The following is a 27,294-nucleotide window of genomic DNA, read 5'->3' on the forward strand; positions in this document are numbered from 1 at the left end:
GGTTGGGGGAAGAGGGGGATTGGGGGATTGGTGGTTGGGGGAAGAGGGGGATTGGTGGTTGGGGGAAGAGGGGGATTGGTGGTTGGTGGAGGGAAGGGGGGGGGTCCCTCTTTGCTCCGGGGAAGGTGTTTGGATTTCCGGGCTGTCTTTCTTGGAGCGAGTGGTCAGCTCTGCGAGCCCTAACATCCACCATGGCAACCACATCCGGGCGTGAGACCCCACTGGCCTCCTCCTCCTCCTCCCGCCACCCGGGCCGGGCCGGGCCAGGCGTTCGGCCGCTGCTCCTCTCAGGGTCAGGGCGACAAGGCCCTGGCCGCCAGCCCCCGCTGTGGTAGGTGGGAAGAGAGGGCTCCATCACTGTCCCTTCACTAGGCCGCTCCTAGCTAGTCCCCAGGTTTTCCGCCCCCTCCCCATCCCCGGGCCTCTGGTGAACAATACCACCTCTTCACCCCCACCCCCCCAACCGCCCCTCGCCATGTTTGGAAAGCAGCCGAACGAGCAACCTGCTTCACCCCTCCCTGCCGACCATCACTCACCCAGCGCTCCGGAGGCACCGATCAAAAGCAAAAGCAGGCAACCAAGCGCCGCGCTATGAGAGGCTCCGGCTCTAGCCATGGCTGCAAAGCCTCTCCGTCCTCCCGCTAACACAGCCGCGACTTTCCAGACAGAGTAAGCCCCGCCGCCGCCACTGCGACAGCTGTATGACACAGGCCCTCCCATTGGCTGCTTCAGCGACACCACCCCCCATACTGCCCGCCATCATGAGACGGGACCGGTGAGTGGCTCCTGGCCTGCTTCCGTGCGACGTGGACCGTCATTGGTCGAGCCTAACCCAATCGCAATGTGCTCCCTCGCGCCCGCCCTCCGACCGGCCGTCCGTCTGGGCGCTCTCCTATTGGAGGAGCCGGGGGATTATGCCATTTCATTGGATGACAGTGGGAAAGTGCCGAAAAGGTTCCTTTTGATTGGTTACTGCTGCCCATCCGGCGATGAAACTTGCTGATAGGTTGTCGGTTCAGCACCGAACCTCATTCATTGGCCGCCGTCTGTGCACTTCGGAACAAAATGAGACATAGCCTGTGATAGGAGGATCTGTCACAATTGCCCTGGCCTCTATGCTAGGCATTTTGTAATTGGCCAACCCCCAGTCCCCACCTCCTTTTGTCTGCAATGTCATTCTGAAGGAGCCAATGGAATATCCATCCCTGGTTTCTCTATCCTCCCATCCTCAACTCCTTTTGCCTTGCACCAATATTCCTTTTGTCCTTCCCTTCCCTCCCTCTCTACTTGCTTTAAAGCCCATTACAAATGTTTTCCAACTTCTTCCCAGTTCTCAGGAGTGGAACCAAAACAAAACACAGCGGGTGCTGAAATCAGAGCATCCTGAGAACAAGGTGTTGAGGAAAGAAAGTGGGAGGGTAGTACTATCAAGGTAAAATTTGTATTGCTGGAGATACATGTCCCAGAGGGGGCCAAGGACCAAATCTATCTGACTGGAACTAAGGAAGAAAACAAAGTGTATAATTTAATTTCCTCTCAGCAAGCCATCAACTGGATGGAGGTATGTAGAGGAACAAAATTACAACTAAATTACAGCAATGTGCAACAAATGATTAGAGTACTACTTTTAAAAAAACCTGCTGAGGAAAGGCTGATCTCTCTCCTGTTTCTGAAATACATTTGTTGTGCAGTCAGTGTGAAATCGGACTGTCGTTTTGAAGAGAAACTGGAAGACGTTTAAATACCAATACAGTCAAATACATACTGTTCACTGCTTTGTTGACCGTTTAAGAGTAAACTCGTCTGATTTAAAATTTAATCAAAGTTTGGTCAAAAACATTTGGTCATCGTTAACTGGTGTATTCCCAATGACAATGCCTCTACCAAGAACAGTCCACCTGTCACCCAAGACACAGTATAAATGTTTGCATTACATTATTTGTTCTTTAAGACAATTCAAAAGAATACCAACAAACAGCTTAGACAAATTTTCTTTTTCAAGAACTCAAATTCAGTTCTACCAAAGGACTAATTTTAGCTATTATGGGGCTCATTAACAGTCTAAATAAAAATTGAAATTGTAGTTACGTAAATGGTAGAGAGGGCCAAGAGTTTCTTGAGTTTTTTTTGAAAGTTTCACGTTAAGATTGAAATGGGATTAGAACACCATCTACCTCTCAACCTATTGATCTGTATTCACAACATATACTAATTGTTTTATCCAGTTCTCAATATAGCCAATTGTATGCTTTCTATGTATTTGATTATATTAGCATTGAAAAGCCTTCCAAATTCTCTTCAAAATAACAGTCAAGTTTCACACTTACTGCACAATAAACATATTTTAGAAACAGGAGAGCAATGAGCTAGGTGGCTTTTACTCAACAGGTTTTTTGTTTCTCCACTGAAAACTAAACAATATCTAAGCAAAATCTTAATAATCAAAATAATTACTTGGAGGAGAACCAACTCCAATGGGGTAAGGATGGATCTGACCCAAATAAATTACCAGGTGAAAGCCTGATCACCAGTTGAGGATACAACTGTGCAGTAGACACCACATGCTCCTTCTTCAGACACAACTACAGACAAGAGGTAGACATTCAGATCTAACAACCCCTTTCACAGCTCACTGCCTCACCCTCTTCATTGCTACATTGGCCATTCCCAGGAACAGACCCAGAGGAAGTCCTCCAACTTCCCCAGTCAGCTGAGTGACAAAAGTGCAGGAATGTGGGCTGAATGCAAGCTCAGCTGATGTGCAGCCTGAGGGAATGAAGAAAGGACTGTACGCAGCCTTGCAGACCCCGTGTAAACAGGGAACAGGACTCTTCAAGGTCACAGAAACCACAGGCAATCTGTGAACTCCCTCAATCTTGAATTGTATAGGACTGCCGCATACAATATCTCCAACCTACATCATTGATGATAAAGGGAAGAACTCCCAGCAGGATCTTCTTTCGCTTTCAAACAGAGATTACACCACAGTGTGTCCAGTGGTTGATTAGGGCAGTCTATCTTTATATTTTTTAAGTGCAATCAATTATACTAAATTAAACCCTATAAGTGCACTAAGTTATCAATTAAACTGCATGTTTTATCAATATAATTAACATACCATTAAGACTGAGGTCCCTGAACTGGGAGAGAACGCAATGCCTGTGGCTTTAAAAGTCGCTGCAGCATTAAACCTCTCCAACATTAGCACATTCCAGACTCCACAGGGGCCAGATGTGGCATCTCACAGGCAGCAGCTCATCACTGCATTAAAGAGTCGATGAATGCAGTTTTTAAAAAGGCCAGAGAGTTTGTGCAGTTCAGAACAGATCCAGAGAGCCAGACCATATGATCCATTGGTTTTGGGACCATCGTGGGCTTCCCACAGATTCTGGGGATTGCTGACTGCATGCATGTGGTGATCAGTTTTCTCCAGGACCAGCCTGCACGGTTCTCAACTGAAAAGGGAAGGGGTATGCAATCATCAGAAACATATCTTCCACATGTTGTGCTCGGTTTCTGGGGAGTTCTCATCATTCATGTGTCCCTTGTTACTCCCAGGTGCCAGAGCTATTCAAGATCCCTGAAACATAGGTAACAGGGTCTATCCCTTCAATGGTAGATAACAGTAGTTAGAAACCCTTAACTCCAGGCAAGGGTTGGCACAATGCTTTCCGTATATTCACAATAGCTACAGTATGGCAAGCAATCAGAATGTTAAAAGTGATGTTCTAAGCTTCAACCACTCTGGCAGTGCTCTTCAGTATATACCTCACAGGCTTACAATCATCTGCTTCGTACTGCATAATCTTTACACAACAGTGGGGAGAAGCCTTACAAATCAGACAGGAACCACGGAAGGTGCAAGGGAAAGATATGATGGTGCACCCTCTGAGGATTTAACACCCTCCATGAGACCGCAAGACCATAAAACGTAGGAGTGAAAAGAGGCAATTCAGCTCATCAAGTCTACTCCACCATTCGATGAGATCATGTTAATCCTCAACTCCACTTCCCTGCTTTTACCCCAAACCCCTGATTCCTTTACTGATTAAAAATATATCTCAGTTGTGAATGTGCGTAATGATCCAGCCTCAATAACCCTCTGCAGCAAAGATTTGTAGAAAAGTGTCAAAGTGCATAGCCTTATATTTCCCTGCATTATATTTCATCTACCAACATTTTGCCCACTTGTTTGATCTGTCCATATCTCTCTGTAGACTTTGTGTCATCATCACTGCTTGTCTTCCCACACATTTTTGTATGTTCTGCAAACTTGGCTACAGGACATTCTTCATTGTATTTTCTTCATCTGAGTCATTGATAAGTAATTGTGGGCCCCAGCACTGTTCCCTATAGCACATCAGTAGTTACAGGTTGCCATCCTGAAAATGCCTCCTTATCCCAACTCTTTGTTGTCTATTCGCTAGCCAATCCTCTAACCTTTCTAATAACCTACTTTCAACACCGTGGGTTCTTATCTTTTTAAGTAGCCTAATGTGTGTTACCTTATCAAAAGCCTTCTGAAAATCCAAATATATTACATTCACTGTTTCCCCTTTTCTATCCTGTTTGTTATCTCCCCATAGAATTCTAGTAAATTTGTCAGGCATGATTTCTCCTTCATTAAGCTACGCTGACTCTGTTTGATCATATTATGTATTTCTAAATGCTCTTCTATTTTGCACTTTATAATAAAGTTGAACATTTTCCTAATAACAGACATTAAGTTAATTGGCCTATACTTATCTTTTTTTTAATCTCCTTCCCTCTTGAAGTAAGGTATTACATTGTCAGTTTTCCAATCCTCTGGGAACTTTCCAGAATCAAAGGATTTCTAGAAGATTACTATCAGTGCATCCATTATTTTGGTAGCTACTTTTTTTAATATCCTAGGAAACCTCCCATCAAGTCCAGGGGACTTATCAGTCTTTAGCCCCATTAGTTTTCTGAGCAGTTTTTTTTTCTCTAGTTGTAGTTATTGTATTATTTCCTCTTCTCCCTTTGGCACTTGAAAATTTAGTATCTTTGGAAGGCTATTGGTGTCTTCTACTGTGAAAACAAATGCATAATATGTATTCAGCTCCTCTGCCACTTCCTGGTTTCCCACTATTATTTCCAAGCCTCATTCTGAAAGGGCCCTGTGTTCACTTTGGCTTCTCTCTTTTTTATATATTTAAAGTTGCTGTTGCTGTCCCTTTTGGTGTTACTGGCAAGTTTACCCTCAAAGTTTATTTTCTCCCTTTTTTTTGGCTGTTTCTTACTGGTTTTAAAAATTTTCGCAAACTTCTGGCTTACTTTGTCACATTATATTTCCTTCTCTTTCAACCTCCCTGGTTAACCATGATTGTCTAAGTCCCTTCTTAGAATCCTTCTTCCTCACTAAAATATATCTTTGCTGTGAGCCATGAACTATTTTCTTAGACATCTGTCACTGTTCCTCAACCATCTTTGCTAAACCCGTTTCTCAGTCCACTACAGTCAGCTTTGCCCTCATTCCTTTATTATTACCCTCACTTAGGCTTAGCTCAGTTTACCAACCTAAGTTCCTAAGGTTTTGGAGTAGATTTATAGCTCGGGTTGTGGATGTTGTAATTGGTTGGCTCGCCGAGCTGGTTCGTTGTTTCATTACCCTGCTGGGTAACATCCTCACTGCAGCCTCCGATGAAGCACCATTGTGTTTTCCCGCCTGGTTTTTAAACTCTGGATCCATTGAGTTGGATTACCTCACTTCCGGTTTCCCTTCACAGAGAAGGTATATGGGGTCTAGCTCTATGTGTTTATTGATGGCTTTCTTAATAGAGCACCAGGCTTCTAGGAAATCCTGTAATTGCCTCTGCTTCAGCTGTCCCAGGATCCTGGTGTTGTCCCAGTCGAATTGGTGGTTTTCCTTATCCATGTGGTGCAGCAACCACCTTACGAAGTTGCGTGAGAGCATTATTTAGAAGGGCAACAACACACTGCAGCAGCACAGAACTAACCCAAGAAGAAGAAGAATACCTCTTCCAGGTAATCAGATACAATGGATACCCGAAAAACTGGGTCAGAAGATGCCTATTGCACGAACGACATCAGGAACATACTACACGCCCCGACACACTTACCACGCTACCTTACATCAGGAACACATTGGAACTAACCACAAGACTCCTACGACCACTGGGCATAAGAGTGGCACACAAACCCACATCAACCCTATGCCAACTGCTCACCCGAACCAAAGACCCACTTCCCACTATGGACAGGACCAATGTCATAGACAAGATTCCCTGCAGAGACTGTGACAAACACTACATCGGACAAACAGGAAGGAAATTAACCACAAGGGTACACAAACATCAACTGGCAACAAAAAGACATGACCAATACTCACTCATCTCCATCCACACAGATAAGGAAAACCACCAATTTGACTGGGACAACACCAGGATCCTGGGACAGACAAAGCAGAGACAAGCACGGGAATTCTTAGAAGCCTGGTTCTCCACTTGGGAAGCCATCAACAAACACATACAGCTAGACCCCATATACACTCCATTGCGAAGGAAAACCGGAATTGAGGTGATCCAGCTCAACAGACTCCAGAGTTTAAACAACAGGTGGGAAAACACAATGGCGCTTCATCGGAGGCTGCACTGATGATGTTACCCAGCAGGGTAAAGAAACGTCTGCGGAACAACGAGCCAGCTCGGCGAGCCAACTAACCACAACTAAGTTCCTAAGTTCTAAAACTGAATGCTAAGTTCTACCATGTTACAATGGCTGTTTTATAGGGGATCTTTTGATCTGACATAAGTTATTAAACCTGGCTCAATACACATCACCGGATCCAGAACAGCCTGATCCCTGGTAGGATCTACAACATATTGTTCTAGGAAACAGTCCTGAATGTCTCTTCCTCATGGTTTTGTGTCTGCCAATTTGACTATTCCAATTTAAAGTCCCCCATGATTAATGTACTGCCTTTTCCACATGCCCTTATTATTTTCTGATTTATTCCCCATCCCAACGTATAGCTACTCCTTGGGGGCCTTTAGACCACAGCTACCAATGTCTTCCTTACCATTTTATTTCTTACCTTCATGTGGATTCTACATTTTCTGACCTGAGATTATTTCTTGTTATTGTACTTATTCTATCCTGAAGCAACAATGCTATCCTAGCACACTTTCCTTCTTGCCTGGCCTATTGAAATGTCACATGTCCCTGAATACATAGTTCCTAGCTTCAAGTGGAAATGGCAACAGAATAAATGCTGAGAGGGAACAGCAGGGTGTGCTGCATGGAGGAGGCATTAGAAATCTAGTAATCTGTTGAAGGATGTATTGCCAATCTGCTGTCCCTTTGAACAGTAGTTTTTTCATCTATTAGGACAGCACTCTGAGGCCCATGTGGCAGCAAGGTACAGAGCGTGACTTCAGTCTGAGCTTCCGTAGCTGCACCCATGTTGATTGGCTTCTATTTGTGCAGCAATGAAAGCACTGACATTTTCTGTCAGATGCTGCATCATAGCCAGTTTACAAGCAAACTAATGAAATTGACAACCACTTCCACATTGGAAAGGGGACAGGCTACACAAAATGCACAAACCCCTGCACTAAGATGGTGCTTATCTCCTCCATTCTTCCTCAACAGTGGCCACTAGCAGGACCTGTCAGTCCACCATCGTGCCTATCCATCTGCCTTCTTCCGTTGTCTTCATTCAGGCTCTCTGCAGAACTCACAAACAACTTTGCCATCGGCTGTGGGACACTTCGACCCAGAGACTCATCATAGGTGGGTCCCACCTCTATGCTATCCGCTAAAACATGAACAATTTCAATACCTGAGGTGTGTGTCACAGTGAGTGCCAAAACCTTTACTTCAGACAGGGTAGATACAGGAAACATGTTCCCGACGGTGGGGTAGCCATGAACTAGGGGTCACAGTCTAAGGATATTTGGTGTGTTGTTGAAGGCAGTACAGTTGATGTAATTTATATGGATTTCAGCAAGGCCTTTGACAAGGTCCCTCATGGGAGACTGACAATGAAGGAGAAGCACTTGGGATCTTGGCAAGTTGAATTTCCAAGTGGGGACTAATTCTCACTTTCAAAATTTCCTCCAATAGTTTCCAAACCACAGAATCACTGACCCCTAGTTTCCTTGTGTATTTATCTGTGAATCCTACTGATTTGGGGTGAGGAAACACTGTAACAGCTTTCACCTTCTGTCCTTATGCTCTCTTTATCAATGATACATCCCAGGAAGTGGATAGCTTCCTTGGGAAAACCATACTGTTCATTAAGAATGAGCTCTTCAACCCGTAGGTGTTTTAAAACTATGTGTAACCATGCTCTGGTCGTGTATACCAATCTGCTCACCAGGTATTAATATGTCATCTATGTGACATATGACTCTAAATGGCAGTCAGTTAAAATGATAGCTCTCAAAGGATTGATAGATATGGTGAGCATTCTCGATCATTCATCCAATGAGGCTGCCAGAGCCCACTGTTTCGATCAGGCTTGGCAAACATTCTACTGTTGGACAATTTGGATAGACTTTCCTCAACAGTAAACATTGGGTAGAGTTCCTCAGCCACTGCTTTATTGATTGTGTGGTCAATGCATATTCTAATGGATCCTTGGGTTTGTGTACAGTAACTGAGCCTAAATACCACTCTGTTTGTCACTGGTGAAATGACACACATCTTAGTAATTTCTTTTGGTTGTTTTTGAGCTTGATTCTTTTGAGGGCATGAAATTTTTCAGGGTGTGTATAGACATAATGGTTTGAAACTTTTCTTAGACTGATGGTATGCTCTGCGCTAAGTTTACCCAATTCTGTGAAAAGGTTAGGGTATTTCTTCTCAAAAGCTCTTTTCTCCCTGTTGTTTAGTTCTTCAGCTCAATGAAGGGGGTTGCATGCGAAGTTAGTAGTGCAGTAGGCAGCACATAGCACTTGAAGATGTAGCCACTGCCCTTGACCAATTGTGTGAGGGTCTTGTGATATTTTATTCATGCCCTGACATTGATTTCCTGGGTAATATGGCTCCGTTGTATTTGTAATATTTACCTGGAACACCTGCTGGTCTCCTAGGGATGGATAACATCTCTTCTCATCTCCAGCTTCCTGATTCAAAACCTCCACTGCAGTTTTGGAAATCTTGGGAGCCTGTTGCTTACATGTTTCCCATTTTTCCATCTATCCCAAATCAGAACAAATCCGTAGAATGATTTCCAAAGGAAAAATACAACAAACAGTGGTACACTTTAATACAGTTGTTGAGCTCCTAATGTTGTTGGTCAATATATTCCATAGACTTTGGTTCAATCCCATGTAGCTCAGTTTTCCTGTTAAATATGGATTCTCTGTCCAGGTTCCATATCACATCTCACATCGTAACTCCACCGGATTGTCATATGACCACACAATGAAAACTTTAGCAGCCCCAAGACAGGTGAGTTTTATGAACACGGCAAAAGCAAATGGTGACAACTCGAAGTGAAGAGAAATTTATACATCGCTCTTTAAGTTCATTGGGATCTCTGTAGATCTGTTGAAAAGTCTATTTGGCAAAGCAAAGAAATTGCTTGGAAAATATCATAGCACTGAATTGAAAGTTCTTTGCACAGTATTATGATTCCAGCTGATGGTAATTGTAGTGATTGGATGGAGGTCGGCCGAGTGGACCTCATTGATTATGAGTTCCCTGATTGGTGTTGTTAACCTGGCCAATCAGAGAGCCCTGGTTGACAGATATAAACAGGAGTCTCAGGGGTTTTCCTCATTCTAGGGACTGGCTCTGAGTTAGGTAGTCAGAGTCCAAGTACTGTACATATGTAAACAAAAGGTGACTTGCCTACATGGAGTTACTCCAGTGGTAACAATAGAAAACAGTATACTCTTAAAGAAAATTTGCTGCAACAGTTGTCTTTGAGTTGGGGTAAGCATTTCTGGCATCATGCCTTCTTTTGGGAAGCTTGACTTGTTTGATCCTGCTGTTGAAGACTGGGTCCAGTCTGTGGAAAGAATGCATTTTTTTTTCTGTGCAAATGACATTTGGGGCAGATGAAAAGCAATGAATAATTCTTCTGACTGTTTGCAGACCTGCAGCATTTTTGGCTATTAGGCAGCAGATGCTGAAACTTGTCAAGAGTTGACAGCTTTAATTGAGGAATATCATGACCCCAAGCATCCTCTAATTCTGAGATCTTATTGGCTTTATTCGACAGTTCAAGAACCAGGAGAATCCATATCGGGATTTTTGATGATGTTAAGACGATTGGCAGAGGCATGTGATTTTGGGTTAAATCCTGAATGAGATGCTGTGAGATTGTTTAGTATGTGGGATTAATGATGTAACTATGCAAAAGTGTCCAATAGCTGAAGCCCAACTGGCACTACAATTGGCTTTTTAATAAAAAATGTGCATGGAGCATGTGATATATAGAGTATCCTGATGGAAGTTGACACCCTCACCTGCCTGACTGGACTTGGGGAACACCACTTAAGTGTAGGTAATCACATAGCCTTATGCATGACATACCTTGAGCAGAGACACCCTAGGTTAGTCCACAGCAAAACCTCAAAACAAAACTGAGCCTTGGCCAAATGGCTAAAATGTTCTTCCGGCTCTGGGCTGGCAAGTTATTGCAGTTGTTGTTGATATGCAGACTTTGTGGGGATTTTAAGCAAATTATATACTATTTCTTGCCCCTGGATAAATACACAATCCCTCTCTCAGGATTTGTATGTAAAATTTGCAGGGGGGGGCGCGGCTGTTCCTTCACGAAGCTGGACATGAGCCATGCCTACCTGCAATTGCAACTAGGTAAAGATTCTCTGAAATATGCTACAATTAAAATCCAAGTGTTTATATCAATATACAAGTCTACCATATCAGCCTGTGCCCTTTTCCAGTGGACCATGGAGAACATTTTACAAGGGCTACCCCAGGTCGCCATTTATCTGGATGATGTGCTAATAACTGGGAAGACCAATAAAGAGTGTTTGGTGAACTTGGACATAGTGTTTAAATGTTTCTCCCAGGTGTGCGTATGCCTTAGAAGGAAAAATGTGTGTTCCAGGCGTCTTGGTTTAGAGTCAACAAAACCAGGTTACATCACTTGGAAGATGAAGTGAGGGCAATCAAAGGTGCCCTGACTCCTGGAGCTGTATAGGAGCTTAGGTCTTTCCTTCAGTTAGTGAATTATTACAGAAAAGTCATACATAACCTGTCCTCCATCACTGAAAAAGTGCCAACCATGGAAATGGTCACGTAGTGAAGAAACAGTCTTTAGGGAAGTAAAGATGACGATAGCTGCTTCTAAGGTGTTGGCACATTACAATCCCAGGCAATATTTGGGACTGACTTGCGATGCCTCCCCATATGGTATCTGAGTTGGCTCACCAGTGGCGCAACAGAGGAGTGCCTGAGAGTATATGCTTTCCGGACTTTGGCTGATGCTGAATGCAAATGCACCCAGATAGAGAAGGTAGGTTTGGCAGTCATCTTTGTTAGTAAGTTCCACCAACACCTTTACGGACGTAAATTTGCCATAGTAACGGACTACAAATCCCTGTGAGGACCACTTAAAGAAGATAAAACTGTGTTGCCCATAGCTTCTGGTTGAATTCAGCAGTGGGCCTTTATCCTCAGTGCATGCAATGACAAGTTGGAACACTGTCCAGGAGGCCAAGTGGTTAATGCAGATGCCCTGAGCCCCTCTCACTGGCAGATACTCCACTGGTGGCTCAGCCACTGGAAGAGTCCGTTCTGGTTTAAACTTGCTGGACACCCTTCCGGTCACCACTGACGATATCCGACTGTATACAAAAAGATCCTGCCCTGGCAAAAATAAAACCACTGATGGTAGTGGATGAAACAGAAGGGCCATCGAAACCAGACTGAAGCAGTCCTGGACCTGGAGAGACTCTGTCACTCTAGAGGACAGCATATTACTACGGGGAGCAAGAGTGATTGTCCCAAGTAAAGGTCACCACCAGACACTGGCTGAACTCCACCAGGATCTCCCAGGGATTTCCAAGGTGAAGATGTTGGTGAGAAATTGTCTGGTGGCCAGGGCTGGATGCCAACATAGCTGAATTGGTGGGGCAGTGTCCAGAGTGCCAACAAGGACAAATACTACTGCCGGCAGTGCCCCACCTTTGTGGGAATAGCTGGGTAAAGCTTGGACTTGGTTACACTGCTCCTTTTATGGGTTCAATGTTCTTGGTCATTGTGAATGTCCATTCAAAGTTCATTCGGCAAATTTAGGAATGACGATTGAAAAGCCACAAGCATTGTTTGCGATACGCGGATTCCCAGAACTATTGGACATAGACTGTGGGACATCATTTACCAGCAGGGATTTCTAGTTTTTCCTAAAGTCAAACAGCATTCAGACAGCTCCATACCATTCATCGTCCAATGGTCTGGCTGAAAGAGCAATCCAAATATTGAAGGCAGGCTTAAAGAAACAGCCTACGACTTCACTTGATACCAAACTGCCCCGGTTCCTGTTTGATTATAGGACTATCTCTCATGCAACTACAGGGATAGCTCCAGCAGAGTTGCTGATGGGGAGAAGACTCCACACCATGTTAAACCTGATATTCCTGGACCTGGACAGGAGGGTGAAGCAGCAGCAGCAATGCTAATGCCAGCCACATGCTTCCTCTAAGCAAGACAGTTTACTTTAGGGGACGAAGTTTAGTACCAGAACCATGGGCAGGGCCTGGCATGGGTACAAGGCAAGGTCAGGTCCCATAACAGAGTTCGGATAGGTGAGGTGGTCCTGAACAAACTTGTGGATGACCTGAAAGTTGCTACCATGCAAACGAGGCAGGGGCAAAACATGCCTGGTCCCTCAGAACAGCCAGAAGCCTAACAGATACCATGGGTTCTCCCCCTCCATCTAGCATCAAGAGTCTGAGATGGATGTAGCCTCAATACCATTACTGCTGCAAGGAGAGGAGGAAACTCTCCCCAAGACTCTGTGGGCACAAGAGACGAGCTGTGGTGCAGTACCCACCACCCATGATCGAGACCTGGGCCGAAAATGTCACCGGAGAAGCTACCAGAGAAAGAACAGGCCTACATCCCCAGACTTAGTGGGGAAGGGATGTAGTGATTGGAATCAGGGCAGATAGATCTCATTGACAATGAGATCTTTGATTGGGGTTGTTAACCTGGGCCTATCGGGGACCCCGGCTGACAGACATAAACAGGAGATTCAGAAGGTCTCCTCTGGCCACGAACTGGCTTTGGTCTCACTGGTTGCAGCTCATTTACTGTGCAGATGTAAATAAAGGGTGACTTGGCGATGGGAGACTAGCCTCTGTGCAGTTATTTTAGTACACATCCCTTTGTTCTATCCATCAACTTTTCAAGGAAAGGTGCTGTCATTCAAGACTAAGGTATGCAATGAGAAGTTCATGTGACCACTCTCCCTCACAGTGTAATGACCTGCTGAGCGAAGCTGCACAAAGCACAACACAGCATTTATTTTGTTGGCGCATAATTTATTATCTCACTTGCAAGTTTAAAAATGGCAACCTTTGCACCAACCAACAAATTCAGCTGGAGTCATGCACTATTTCTATTCATACAAGTGGACTTTGTTAGTGTAAATATGATATTTTGTGTTGAGTGATAAATACTCTTTTAGTTTTAAATTAAAATGATTCACGTGTGGATCAAATAATAAAGAAAAGTAATGCAGATATTAACAATCTGAAATATAAATATCGCAGGTAGTATCTGGGAGAGAAACAGAATTAATGCCTCAGGTCCATGATCTGCACTAGACCTGACAAGGTGTTACTGACCTTTCTTTCTCTCAGCACAGATGCTGCCAGATCTGATGTGCATTTCCAAAACTTTTTTTTATGGGTTCAAACATAGCCTCTTATGTCAGCCCTCTAAAAATCTATCAGATTTCTCATGAGCTTTTAATTCCCATTCAGCAAAATCCCTGACAGCATCTGCCTAAAATCTGGTTTGTCATCATGGTTTACATTAATTTAGGAAAAGTTAAGGTAAGTAGAAACCATAGAACTTGCTGAGCCAAAAGAATCGATGTTAGGGCAATTCAAACTAATAACGTAAAAATTAAAGTAATTCATTAAAAAAATGACGATTTATTGCAACCTCTGGGCTTGCACTTAGGGAGTTGCATCTTGTGTAGTTTGTTTTGATCTGAAAATGAATCTAACCATCTATGTCTCTGCTTAATTGATCACTTGCAGTGCCTATCTTGTTGCTTCTTGTTGGCTCTGGAAGATATCACATTATGTCCATACTGCATTGCCTTCCTTCAAAGAGAATGCAGCTCTCGATAGCACATTGTTGTTGTACATCTGCTTCCTTGCCTGTACTTCCCTTCCAAATGAAATAACATCATTGTGCAGCACTCTGGAGCAGATTGAAATGGTTTGGAAAAGACGTCTTGTGGTGGCTTGTGGTCAGACTCTAATTTAAATTTCTCTTCCTAATCATGTTCAGGTTGAAATGCTCAGAAGCAAAGAAACTAGCCAAACATTCATTTCTGAAGAAGGGTCCTGACCCAAAACGTCCGCTTTCCTGCTCCTCTGATGTTGCTTGGCCTGCTGTGTTCATCCAGCTCCACACTGTGTTATCTCAGACTTCAGCATCGGCAGTTCTTACTAACTCTTTCTCAATCTTGGTGTAACATCGTCCAGTTGCATTAACAGACTGGATACAAGTACATTTGGTTGTCCTTGCTGCATGAAGATTGCACCAAGTCCCCATTCCCTGGCATCACAATGCAGAGTGACATGGCTAATATCATAGTAACTCGTAACACACTCAGCTGTTGGCTATGGAAGTATGGAAGTATGGAAGCCAGCAGCACCAGCTCCTCCCCCATCGTGTTTGTATCACAGCTCCTGCAATTTGGGGTCCCTCATTTGACGGTGCTCGTTCGCTGATGAAAGGGCCTGGCGTCAGGAAGGGAATCCCTCTGCTGTTGCTGCAGAACCACCCCCCCACCCCCAACACTTAAAACCCCACTCTGCTTCCCCACTTCTTAACATGACACCCCTGTCTCTGAATCCTCAGTTTGAATGCCTCTTGTGGGTTAATATTGGCATCAGTCACTGCCTCATCTCTAATTGGCCAGTTGTCCAGTATCTCTGACTCTGGGGTCCTTGATCCCAGACAGAAATCCTGTCCCTGTCCTGTTAAATGTTTGACCAGAACAAGATGCATCTGGCCTTCCTGAGAAGAGGTAATGAGGCTGTCTTCTTGAAGGAGTTCCATCCTGCAATTGAGATCTGCAGCAGCTCCAAACAATTCTGTCCATTGATTCTGTTGTGTACAAGAGTTTACAGATAATCAAATTAAGGAACAGCACAGAAGAATAGGAAATTGCAACTGACATTGACAGATTAATGCTGTGTGCCAATAGGTGGCAGACACAGATCAGTGTAGAGAAATATGCAGTGCAATGCAGTTTGGGGACTGTACACTAAAAGGTTAGCATGGAGAAAAACTCGGAAGATGTGGTGATTTTGTCTTAAGAACATTGATTAGGTCATAGTTACCAATTGTAGGCAATCTGTGTGTGCCATTTTAGAAATGAGATTAAAGCCATTGATAGCATATTGTGTAGATGTATAAAGATGTGGGATTCAAAAATTATGGTTATGAGGAGGCACATATGATATTGGAATTATTTCCATTGGTGCAGGGTAGATGTAGGAGGAGATTTAATAAAGGTTTTTATATTTTATCCTGGTATTGATAAATGAAGATAACATGTATTTAAGTAGAATATTTCACAACCACTAGACATTTTCAAATACTTTACAGCCATTGTGTTACAGTTTTCCTTGTTCATTCACTGGATATGGGCCTTCTAAGTCAGCATTTGATATCCATTCTTAATGCCCAAAGCTGGTGGTGAGCTGAATTGTTGAATTGCTACAGACCCTATGCTGCAAGTACAGCCACAGTGCTGTTAAGAAGGGAGTTCCAAGATTTTCACCCAGCAACAATGACGAAATGGTGTCATATTTCCAAGTCAGGATAATGTGTGGCTCAGAAGGGAATTTTGCTGGTGGTGATGTTCCCATGCATCTGCTATCCCATTCAAGGAGGTCACAGTTTGGAAGGTGTTGCCTTAGGTACCTCAGCGAGTAGAGCAGGTGTGCACTTTGTAAATGGTGGACATTGCAGTCCTTAAGCAGGGGTGGTTCTGGCCGTGAATAAGATTGAGTTTTTGTCACTCACATGAAAGGAAATGTAAAGATCAAGGCCACAAATATATTGCTGATGGCAGAATGCAGAAGAGGAAACCATTCATGGCATAGAATTTTTTTAGTATGTATTAATCATTCTTGGATTATGGGTATTGTTTGTTGGGCCAGCATTTAATGCCTTTCCCAAATGCCCTGGAAATGTTGTTGATTGCAATGGGTTATAGAAGGCAGCTCAATGTGGTGTAGGTTGACCTACAGTACCATTAGGAAGGAAGTTCCCAGTGAGCATGAAAGAACAGCAATTGTTCCAAGTCAGGATGGTGAATGGTTTTGAAGCAGTATTTTACAGAAGGTGATATTCCCATGTATCTGGTGAACACTATCTTCTATGTCACAGGTTGGAAGGTGCTGTCTGAGGAGTCTTGCTGAGTAGTTACAGTGCATCTTGTGGATAGTACACATTGCTGTCATAGGGTTACAAAGAAGAGCTATATTAGACTCAAAACATTAACTCAAGTTTCTCTCTCCACAGATGTTGCTGACCTGCTGAGTTGCTCCAGCATTTTTTTGTTTTATTACTGCTGCCGCTGTGCATCAGAGTGAATGTTGAAGGTGTTGGATGGGGTGCCAATCAAACAAGCTAGTTAGTCTTGGAAGGTATTGAACTAGTGTGTTTGTTGGAGCTGCACTCATCCAGGTAAGTGGGAACATTTTCTGGCTTGTGCCTTGTAAATGGCAGTCAGGTACTGGGGATGCAGGAGATGAAATACTTGCTTTTCAAAACATCATTTCTCTCTCCAAAGATGCTGTCATACTTGCTGAGTTTCTACACTTTGTAAATTTATTTTAATGGCTGGTCTGGTTCAGTTTCTGGTCAATGGTAAGCCCAGATGTTGAAAGTGGGATACTCAGCCCATCTTGTTGACTTGTTAAGTCTGGATCTAGCTCATTATTCATTTCAACACGGCACTTACTCATATTAACCAGACATTGCTGAATTCCCAATGAAATTAGAAATCATGACAGATGATTGATATCATCAGTGATGCTAATGCCATTGCAGGGCAAGAAGCAATTGTTGTATCCTCTCTTAGAGATGGTCATTGCCTGGTACTTTGTGCCACAAATGTTACTTGGCAGATCAAATCTGAATATTGTCCAGACCTTGTTGTAATTGGACATGGAAATGAATGGTGCTGAACATTGTATAGTCATCAGCAAACACTCATACTTCTGACTTTATGATGGATGGAAGATCATTGATAAAGCAGCTGAAGTTGGTATGGCATTGGGCACTACCCTGAGGAACATGGGCCTCTTGGGGTTCAGTGATAGTGTCCCTACTGTCCTTCACTGGTTATGTCCAGTGGTTGAAATGACTGACATCCAGCAACCACATTACCAGCACCAATACCTTTTGTGTACTAGGTATGATTCCAATCAGTGAAGAGATTTCCTCTGATTCCCATTAACTCCACTAGCTCCTTGATGCTACATTCAAATGCTGCAATGATATCATGACCTTCACTTCCTTTTTACAGCTCTTTTGTTCACGTCCTGTCCAACTTATCCTCATTGGACAACCTGTACATTCCAGATATCAGATTTAGATTTTTATTGTCATGCACACTCATGTACAGGAGTACGGTGAAAAGTGTATAATGTCGCCACACATGGCACCAGCTTAGGTATCTAGGTACAAAAAAACTTGCTACCCTAACAGAAATGAAAGTTGAAAAGTTAATCAGTACTCCATAGAACAGAAGGAAAATAAAGAAATAAGATAACTATTATCATTTAAAGATCTTCATAGTTTAAACTGGGAAAGTAAAGGAACACGTTAAAAGTTCAACAGGCTTTGAGTCTGCCACTTATCTCGCTCTGCTGTCTGTTCTCGACACCGCCACCACAGATACTATTGCTGCTGAAACTACCACCTCTCCGATCTCCTCCAGCAACTTGGGAACGTGCCCGGGAGTTTCCACTCGCATGCTGAACCAAGCCACTGCCACAAGCCACCCAGACACCAGGTGGGACCCACCACAAGCTGTTGAGAGACCAAGCTGGGACCAGCCATGGGCATTGATCTAGTAAACCTCCTCTGAACCACCTTCAATCCATTTACATAAGAGCAAAACTACATACAGTTTGAGATGGGGTCTCATTGATGTCCTGCTGTAACTGAAGCATTATATCCTAACTTTTATGTACAATTCTTTTTGTAATAAAGGATAACATCCTGTTAACCTTTTTTGGTTACATGTATGTTTCTGAGCCTCATGCCCCAGCACGCTAAAACCCTCTGCATCTTGTAATTCTGCAGTCATTCTCCATTTTAATATTCTTCTTTTTTAATTCCTTCTGCCAAAATGAAGAACTTCACATTTTTCCACATTATAGTCCATCTGCAATATTTTTACCCACTAACTCAACCTATCTATATCCATCTGCAAAGGCTGAGATAGATAACTTGTTGATCAGTTGGGGAATCAAGGTTTGAGAAAACATCGGAAAGTGGACATGAGAAATATTGGATCGTCCATCATTCTATTGAATTGGGCAGGCTCGAGTGGCTAAACAGCCTACTTCTGTTCCTACTTCTTACAGCCTTAAGGTCTTATACTGTCTATTTTCTACTGTACAGCCAATCTTCTATCAATGCAAACGTTACCCCCATACTGAGAATTTTTATTTTCTACAATAACCTATGATGTGCCACCTTATCAAATGCCTTCTAGACATACAAGCTCTCTTTTATCCACAGAGAACATAATTCTTTCAGAGAACTCCAATAAAATGATTAAACATTACCTCCCTTTGAAACCGTGCTGAACATGTTTCCCAAATAACTTGAGTTTTTCCAAGTATGCAGCAAGAACCTCTTTAAGACTTAACACCTATCCCAAGACAGGCAGGAAGCTAACTGGCCTATAGTTTCCTGTTATCTGACTTCCTGCCTTCTTGAAGAAAGGAGCTATAGTTGTTACTTTCCAGCTCGACAGAACCTTTCCTGAATCAAGGAAATTTAGGAAAGGTAATACCAACGCATCCATTGGTTCATTATCCTCCTCTTTTAAGCCTTTAAAACAAAGTCCACTAGACCCAAAAATTCATTAGCCTACAGCTCTATCCGTTTGCTCAATACAGCTTCCCTGGTGCTTGTCATTTCATCAAGCCCCTCTCTACCCTCCACTTCCTGATTTACAGCTACCATTGCAATATTTTTTGAATCTTCTATAATGGGAAAATAGTAGAATATTTGCTCATTTCATCCATCATTTCCATATCATCTATAACTCCCCATTCTCAATCTCTAAAGGAACTACACTTACTTTACTTACTCTTTTCCTTTAAGGAAGAGAATATCTGCCGATACTCCCCAAACGCTCTGAGTATGCCTGTACAAAACATGAATATGCAGTACAGCTGGCAATGATGTCATTCTATCCAGTTCGCTTGTGTTTATTGCACTTATCTGGATGTTGCCTTTTTTTAAAACCGATGGAATGTTTCTCAAAGTGTCCAAACACAAAACTTTCCACATGCACAACGTTAACCTTTCGGGGGTGTCACGAGATGCAGGCTTTTAAGTACAAATCAGCACAATGTGACAAGTCAAGTGATCCCCTTCTGTGCTGTACCTATAAATTCTTCCAAGACTAAGGACCTTGGAGCAGAGGAGGTTCAGAGGTGACCTTAGAGAGGTTTATAAAAACATAAGGGGCATAGATAAGAAGAATAGCAAAACTCTTTTCCCTAGGGCAGGAGAGTTCAAAACCAGAGGGCATATTTTTAAAGTGAGAGGAGAAAGATTTCAAAGGGAGCTGAGGATCAACTTGCTCACTCAGAGGGTGGTTCATTTGTGGAATGAACTGCCACAGGAAGTGGTGGATACAGGTACAGTTACAACATTCAAAAGACATTTGGGCAATTTTACGAATAGGAAAGGTTCAAAGAGATATGAGCCAAGTACAGACAAGTGGGACGGGTTTAATTAGGGAAAATTTGTCAGCTCAGCACAGATGAGTTGGACTGAAGGGACTGTTTCCGTGCTGTATGACTCTATGACTCTACTACCTGAGCATGATAGGGATTTGGTTCAGAGGGGCTGAAGTATGTGTTAAAAACTGGAAGGAGTAAGTTTCCATGGTCAATCAAAAACTGAACATGCAGGAGCAATGTTCCATGACTAATGTAGGTACAAACCTGGTTATCACGTATGAAGTACTGTTGGTGCTGCTGTATCTGGCGCAGTGGTGAAGAATGGGCAGGGTCTGTGCCATGGAAATCACTTGAGCCAACTTTCACTTTATCTGGAGGACAAAAGGGACCAAAATTGGAGAGACACAATATAAAGACTTCTGTATCCAAATCTGCCCTCATCCTGATGCCCACCTTTGTGTGCAACTGCATGATGCCATGCAGACCCTCTGAATGTCACCACCATATGTGACTACATGGTGACGTTTCTATCACTCTCCAGTGTTCTGAAGAACATATCTGACCACATTGCCACAGAGTATGCCAAGTAGTTGGAACATACCATACCACCTGCTCCTTGTGGAGACGTTTATGCTGATGTCAATCAGGCTGTGGTCAGCACATAACATACTCAAGGCCCTGCTATAAAAGCAGATAGATCTTCTCCGATGTTTCCTTGAACAGACTACCAAAGTTATTTGTCAGAATGCTTCATTAGCAGAACTTACAAACAAGCACCAACACATAGTTTGGCTGGCGATGAAAAAGATGTTTCCTGTAAAATCCTTCCAACATACCCAGAGTGTCACCTTCTGCATACATTACCCTCAATATGGCTGTGGTGGGGTATGTAGTGCTGTCCATCTCCTTGTGGAATACATCTAGGTTTGGAGAAACATAATGTGGTTTCTGTGATGTTTATTCCAAGTAAGACTCTGTGCCTAATGGTCTTTTCCCAGGAATGGACAACAACTGCAGTTAGAGGACCATAAACCCAGTGAAGATACGCTTTTGTCTGCCCAAAACCCACTCGGTCTTCCAGTGCAAAGAGTTGCCTTCAACTGGGTGTTGCAGGGTGACACATTCCAAGATCCAGGACTACATGCTGAGGGACACAGTAAAGCTCAGAACAGCCATTGCAAATGTACAATGGGAAAAGGTCATTGTCTAAGACTTCTCAGCATCATCTGCATTCAAGGGCTGGAAACTATTGAACCGTTGAGGTTTGTGTGGCTTATTAACAATGTACAAAACTCTGGGTCTGGATGAGGCCAGGAGTTCTGCCACAAACCAAAGGCATGATGTATGAGTCAGTAATATAGACTTCCATACAAGTGAAAGTTAATAGCGCCTAACCTTGCTCTAAGGTTGAATAAGACAGATATTTAAGCTGAGTACTCCAAGGGAAAGCAAGTGTGGCTGCTAAAGCACTTTCATTTGCATTTTGATGAGCTTCTTTGCAAAATCTATCAGCAACTTGTACCGAATCCCTGGTGATTTTAACCTCTGTTTTTAAGACAGGACACACCGTCTCCTCTGGATTCACTGCACTCTTACTGTAGCCATGTAAAATCCCCAGCACAAAATCAAAACCATCCCCTTTTCCTTCCAATCTTACACAGACACGCTAATCCCATTGTATCAATTGCATACTTGTACTCTTCATGTACGTCTCCCATCCATATTCCAACACTACTTCATTCTGTTCGTTGCTGGAAAACACCATCCTCAATGCACTTATGTCTGCACTTTCAAACTCCCAACTCTCTAGCCCCTGATCCTCCATGAGCCATGCACTTCTAAAGCTACTGATTCGTTGCACTGCACCCTTGACTCCGTGATATTTGATATTTTCATCAAGAATAAAACATGCTCTCTCACTGCAACTGCTTGATTCTGCCCCTCTAAAATAAAACACAACAGCTAAAATAAACCACTTTTAAATGGTCTGATCAACTGGTTTTGCTACTTTTAACAAATTATGCATTTGCACTTCTCGATGCATATACCTTAGATGCTTATTTTGAAAGTAATATGGGACATACGTTTGAATTGCCAAAATGGCATGTGTCTCACATTTATCCAGTACTTGAAATACAAATTACTATAATGTATAAATGTAATATTAATACAAATTATAAAGGTGAGGCAATGGCCTAATGGGATCATCATTAGACTCTTTATCTAAAGACCCAGGTAAAGTTCTGGGGACCCAGACTATTGATTTAAGTTTACTTGAATGATAACCTAGGATTGCACCTGCTAACCAATTTTACCATGTGCTTTTCTGTTGCTTGCATGTGTTCTGTTTCACAAGTCTTCCCGAATGGCTGTTCACGATGTAGCTTTTCCTAAGTCTACGGTCTCAAACTGACTCCTACCAATATCATTATTTGCACCTTATTACATTGTGACTTGTCAAGGCATCTGATGCTGAATGATAGAAACAAAGACTAATGTGAAGAACACACAGGACATCCCTTTATTAGTTTTTTTTCTCTGAATTAAATGAAAAACTTTGAAATTGATGTATTATTAAAACAGTGAAAAACTGCACCAGTCTTCTAAGGATTAAGGCTAAAACAATATTCTCCATATATGAACACCAAAATTTAAATCATAATTGTTTCATCATATAATGCAAAACTGCTAAAAATGCATGTGACGTAATAGCCTTAATATTGCTCATTCATAAATATCTTTTGCTTTAAGGAGTTACTGTTAAATACATACTGCAACGAAGTAGAGTGTAGTGAAAGATTTTAATTGTGTCACTGCAGTCATAGGTTAAGATAATGCTTTTGCTGTGCGTAAACAATTGCAGGAATACTAAGTTTCAATATTCAATTATTGCTGTTTCAGAAACTGAACTACACTGAAGTACTGGGAAGTATTACAGCGTAAGAATGGTATAACTATTTGTTGCATAATTCACCAAATGGTAAAGCTGAACAGATGTCCCAAATGAAATAATTAAAATCTTGTCTACAAATGCAACATACTTTCACTTATAAAATAATGCAATAAGCCCTTTTGTTTAAAACTACATAATAAATCGAGTGCTCTGTTCCGCCTATTGCACAAATTAAAACAACAACAAAAGGCAAAGCAGGCTCCATATATTTACATTAAAGACTCACATATAGTTAGTGTTACAGTATTTCAGGGAAACTGTTCTCTTCAGTGGAGGTCACAATTTTAAGTACTTTTGTGATTAATTTCCTTATTTTTCAGTGAGTGTGCTGGCAAATAATTAATGTTGGTTTCTATCATTCGTCCCTATAGCGTTAGTGTTCTGGCTTTTTGTGCATGATAAAAGTCAGTAATTTTGTTATTTCCTCTACTCAGCACAATCAACTTTCAAGGAAAGTACACAGATCACAATAGTGTTTTGCCCATGAAGAAGTTAAATAGCAGGGTATTTGCATATTTAGAGAAACTGTTTTCTTTCCAAATGTGATTAACTACAACAAAGACTTTTGTTTCCTATGCTTCTTTCTTCTAGAAACATTCAAGTTCAAAACAGCAAATCAAAAATGACAAAAATGTTACTTCCTAACATGATAAAATATGGTATAAAAAATAACTTTAAATCTTGGGTACAACAATAAAGTCAAGGCATACAATCTGAACAGTTTTAAACAGATACACACTACTGTGGAAAGTACTTAAGATAATTGTTTAAATGAATCTTAAGCAAGTTAACTGTAGCTCATAAATGCAAAGGCACCACTATTAGCAGTAGGTGAATATGTCCTACTTTCACATAAAAGATAGGACCACTTTCATATTCAAATACAATAACCATTGAATGGTTCAAGTATCTCTTGTAACAAAACAACTAAATTTTACCTCATCAAATGAAAAACTTCATGCTATTTTACAGGCTTAAGATCAATACACAGGTCAGGGCTATTGCAACATACTTGATAATGTACAGCAATGCAAAAATAAAAACAAAATTTAGTGCAAAACTTCCCCTTCCAAACAGAACTGAAATTTAGTGAGCACCCAGTGAACATGAAACTGCGGCTTGATTTAATTTGAATCAAGAGCAGCGGCCATTGTTGAGTGATTGGTTTGCTTAAAGACAATGATCCATCTGGCATTTTCAAACCATACCATCCTTGTTGCCACTTTTCAATAATGTCCGAGAGCCGACTGCAAAAACAGAAAAATGGACAGTTTGAAATCTGCTTCTCCTGCAGATCCAGTTATACTTGTCGAACAGTGGTAAAATGAGTGCTCATTTTCCATTCAGCAGTCCATTTTCACCTTCTCTAGTGAATTGCTTATTTTTCCTAAAGTTTTTTTGATGCGTAATGCAGTCAGCCGTGCAGAGGGATTTTGGTACCAACACTCCTTCATCAACTTGGCAAGAGCAGACAGAGTCTGAAACAAATGATAGTGAGTAATATTATATAAAACAACATACGTTTTACAGGAAAACTAAGTTGCAAACCACTAGGAAAACACTGAGGCTCATTCAAAATTTGTAGCATAACATGTAGTGTCAGTCTTCACGTGGGAAGTTAAAAAGACTCTCAGTTCTTACTCTTATCTGTTTTATTTTACATCTGAGAGTCACTTTTCTGTATTTGTTGCCCCTTTGGGAGTCTTCAGATTTGCTGCATACCAGCAGCACATTTGCGGTTTGTTCCTTTTCCTGGGAGACTGTGTATACTTGGATGGAGACCTTGGGTCACATGGGGGATGGATGGACAGCATGGAGGATGGGATGTCCACACACCTGGACAGAGTGTTGAGGGTCTACAAGCTCGGGGAAGAGTGGGGATTTTGAGTTTGGGGACGACTGCACTGTTTGGTTGACAGCAGGTTAACAAGACTGAGTTTAGAGGCATGCCAGTCAGGGATGTGAATTCAAGGGAGAAAGGAAATCAATTAAATTGGGGTTGGAAAATTGAGGCGGGGGGAAAGAGATGGACTAGGGTTTGATTGTGTATGGAAGCCAGCAGCATTGTAGTGTACAGGAGTGACACTTAAAGTTGAACAGCTAATCAAAGGGTGAGTTAAACATTGGGAATGTTACTGTGGGTCTCAGTTTGATTGCTTTCTAGTTACTCTCCATTAGGAACAAATAGGACAAAGACTGAATTTCATGATGCGTCCTGAGAACCATGCAATGTGTGATGTAGAAGCAGGATGGCTGAAAAAAGTCAGCAGTAGCCTACAGAAGTGATGTGGAGTAGAACTCCTGTGGTCTACCAAAGGGGAAGATTTTAAAAAAGACTTTCTGCATGAGAAGTAACTAACATGAAACATTAACACTGTTTGACACTGTACAGATACTGCCTGACCTGTTCAGTATTTTCAGCATTTTCTATTATTTAAAAAAAATGCTAATTTCTTTAGTAGGTCCAAGCAGTCCTTTTAAGGTTTGCTGCTGTACTCGAAATAATAGTCAGCCATGCTAGGCACATGCTCCACCTGGGTCATGCAAAAAACCCTAAAATAAATGCAAGCCTATTTGCATTATTACATTGATCTGGGACGGCGAAGGATATCAAAGGTAGCAGAATCAGGGGAAACAAAATTGAGCAATAGGAACATTAAAATATATATAATCATGGGGAGGCAATTTAGAAGCATAGAAAATATAGTGTAGGCCATTTGACCTATCAAGCCTGCTCCACCATTCAATATGATCATAGCTGATCATCCAACTCAGTACCTTGGACATGTCTTTAATAGAATCAAAACAAGGAAAACTTGGGCTTCAGTGAGATTCCATAGATGTGAATGCGGAAGGTAGAAAGGACCATCACTGCAATTCAGGAGGAGATTAGTAGCAGCTTTCCATTATGTAAGATAAGGGCTTGTGCCATTGTGGGCACCACTGTGTTAAACCTTGCCTGCTGGGGCTTCAGAGCCATACTTTAGTCCAGTAATCTCTGTCACATTTGTTGCAGAGGAAGACAGTGGACCAAGAAGTACGAGATTTCTTGGCTTCTGTTTTCTTTGTGCCTGCTTCTTGGCTAGCTGAGCCTAGCTTCAGCCTTTCCAATCCGTTAGCTTCCAGAGGACAAGACTGCCAATGATTATCTTCCAATTGTCAGCTTCAATGTCAACCATCTTCATATCTCAGTTACAGGTGTCAGAGGTAGGAACACTCCTACTGTGCCACAAGAACCCTTGCTCTGGATTTATCCAACATCAGGACATTGGCTCCAGCTGCATCTGATGACAACCAGATGTGGATCACTGAACAGCATTCTCAACATATGCAGCTAACACATCACTGAGTGGTATCAGTCACTCACTGATGTTCAATTCTTGAAGCATTATAATCCAAAGGAGAAATGCCATCCTATTATCAATATCAGCCATACTGTCTACTCAGTGAAAAACCAACAAATCCTCAGCTGGATTGAACAGGGGCTCTCCATCCTTCGCACAAAGAGCGGAGAAGTGAAATGTAAAATACTTTGAGACACAGTACTGCACTCTCAATATGTGGGAAGAGTGGAATATTACTTACTACTTTGAGGCTAACATCATTGCAATGCAAGCTGTCATTAATGACAGAAGACTGCTTAATTTCAGTTATGAGAGAGATTCAACTGAGAAACAGCTGCTTGAAGTAAAGTCCAATGAACCGCGAGGCAGTACACCATTCAGTAATGAGTATGCAGTACTCAGGAGTACTGCCAGAGTACTCAGGATGTCCTTCAGCACAAGGAATATCAGAGGCATGTACAAAGTGATCAAAAAAGCAACAGGTCTATGAGCAGAGAAAATGCCTTCACTGTACCCAAAGACTTGGGAAGTCTTCATGAACCGTAGCAAAGCATTGGAGAGGTGGATAGACTACTACCTTGAGTTGTCTCTAGGGAGAACAGTGTCATTAATGAAGCTTCAGCATTATAGAAAATTTGCTTGTCGTGGCTGAACTGGTTATCGAACCTACAGAGCAAAATTATTCAAGTACAAGAAACAGGTATCTACATAAACTTCCCTGTCTTTGTTGGAGCACGTGGACTATGTCCCAGGGTAGGCATGAATAGTGGAAGTTATGAAGATACAACAGACATATAGTAAGATCACAAACTCTAGAATGAAACAGTATATTAACAAATAACATCACGTA

At 42.2% G+C, this 27,294-nt stretch overlaps 2 protein-coding genes across 2 annotated transcripts in view; both read right to left on the bottom strand.

Moving 5' to 3' along the window:
• tgfbr1b (transforming growth factor, beta receptor 1 b) overlaps positions 1-720 on the bottom strand; it is a 54,602-nt gene extending 53,882 nt beyond the window's left edge. The window contains exon 1 of the mRNA XM_020521552.2: positions 537-720. Within this exon, the coding sequence (XP_020377141.2) occupies positions 537-720 (184 nt within the window). The remainder of the gene's footprint in view (positions 1-536) is intronic.
• A 2,538-nt stretch (positions 721-3,258) lies between these two features.
• LOC109922718 (activin receptor type-1-like) overlaps positions 3,259-27,294 on the bottom strand; it is a 47,197-nt gene continuing 23,161 nt past the window's right edge. The window contains exon 7 of the mRNA XM_048595639.1: positions 3,259-3,455. Coding sequence (XP_048451596.1) covers positions 3,259-3,455 — 197 coding nt within the window. The remainder of the gene's footprint in view (positions 3,456-27,294) is intronic.

Source organism: Rhincodon typus, chromosome 4 (assembly GCF_021869965.1).
Source record: "Rhincodon typus isolate 14 chromosome 4, sRhiTyp1.1, whole genome shotgun sequence".
Classification (NCBI taxonomy): Eukaryota; Metazoa; Chordata; class Chondrichthyes; order Orectolobiformes; family Rhincodontidae; genus Rhincodon; species Rhincodon typus.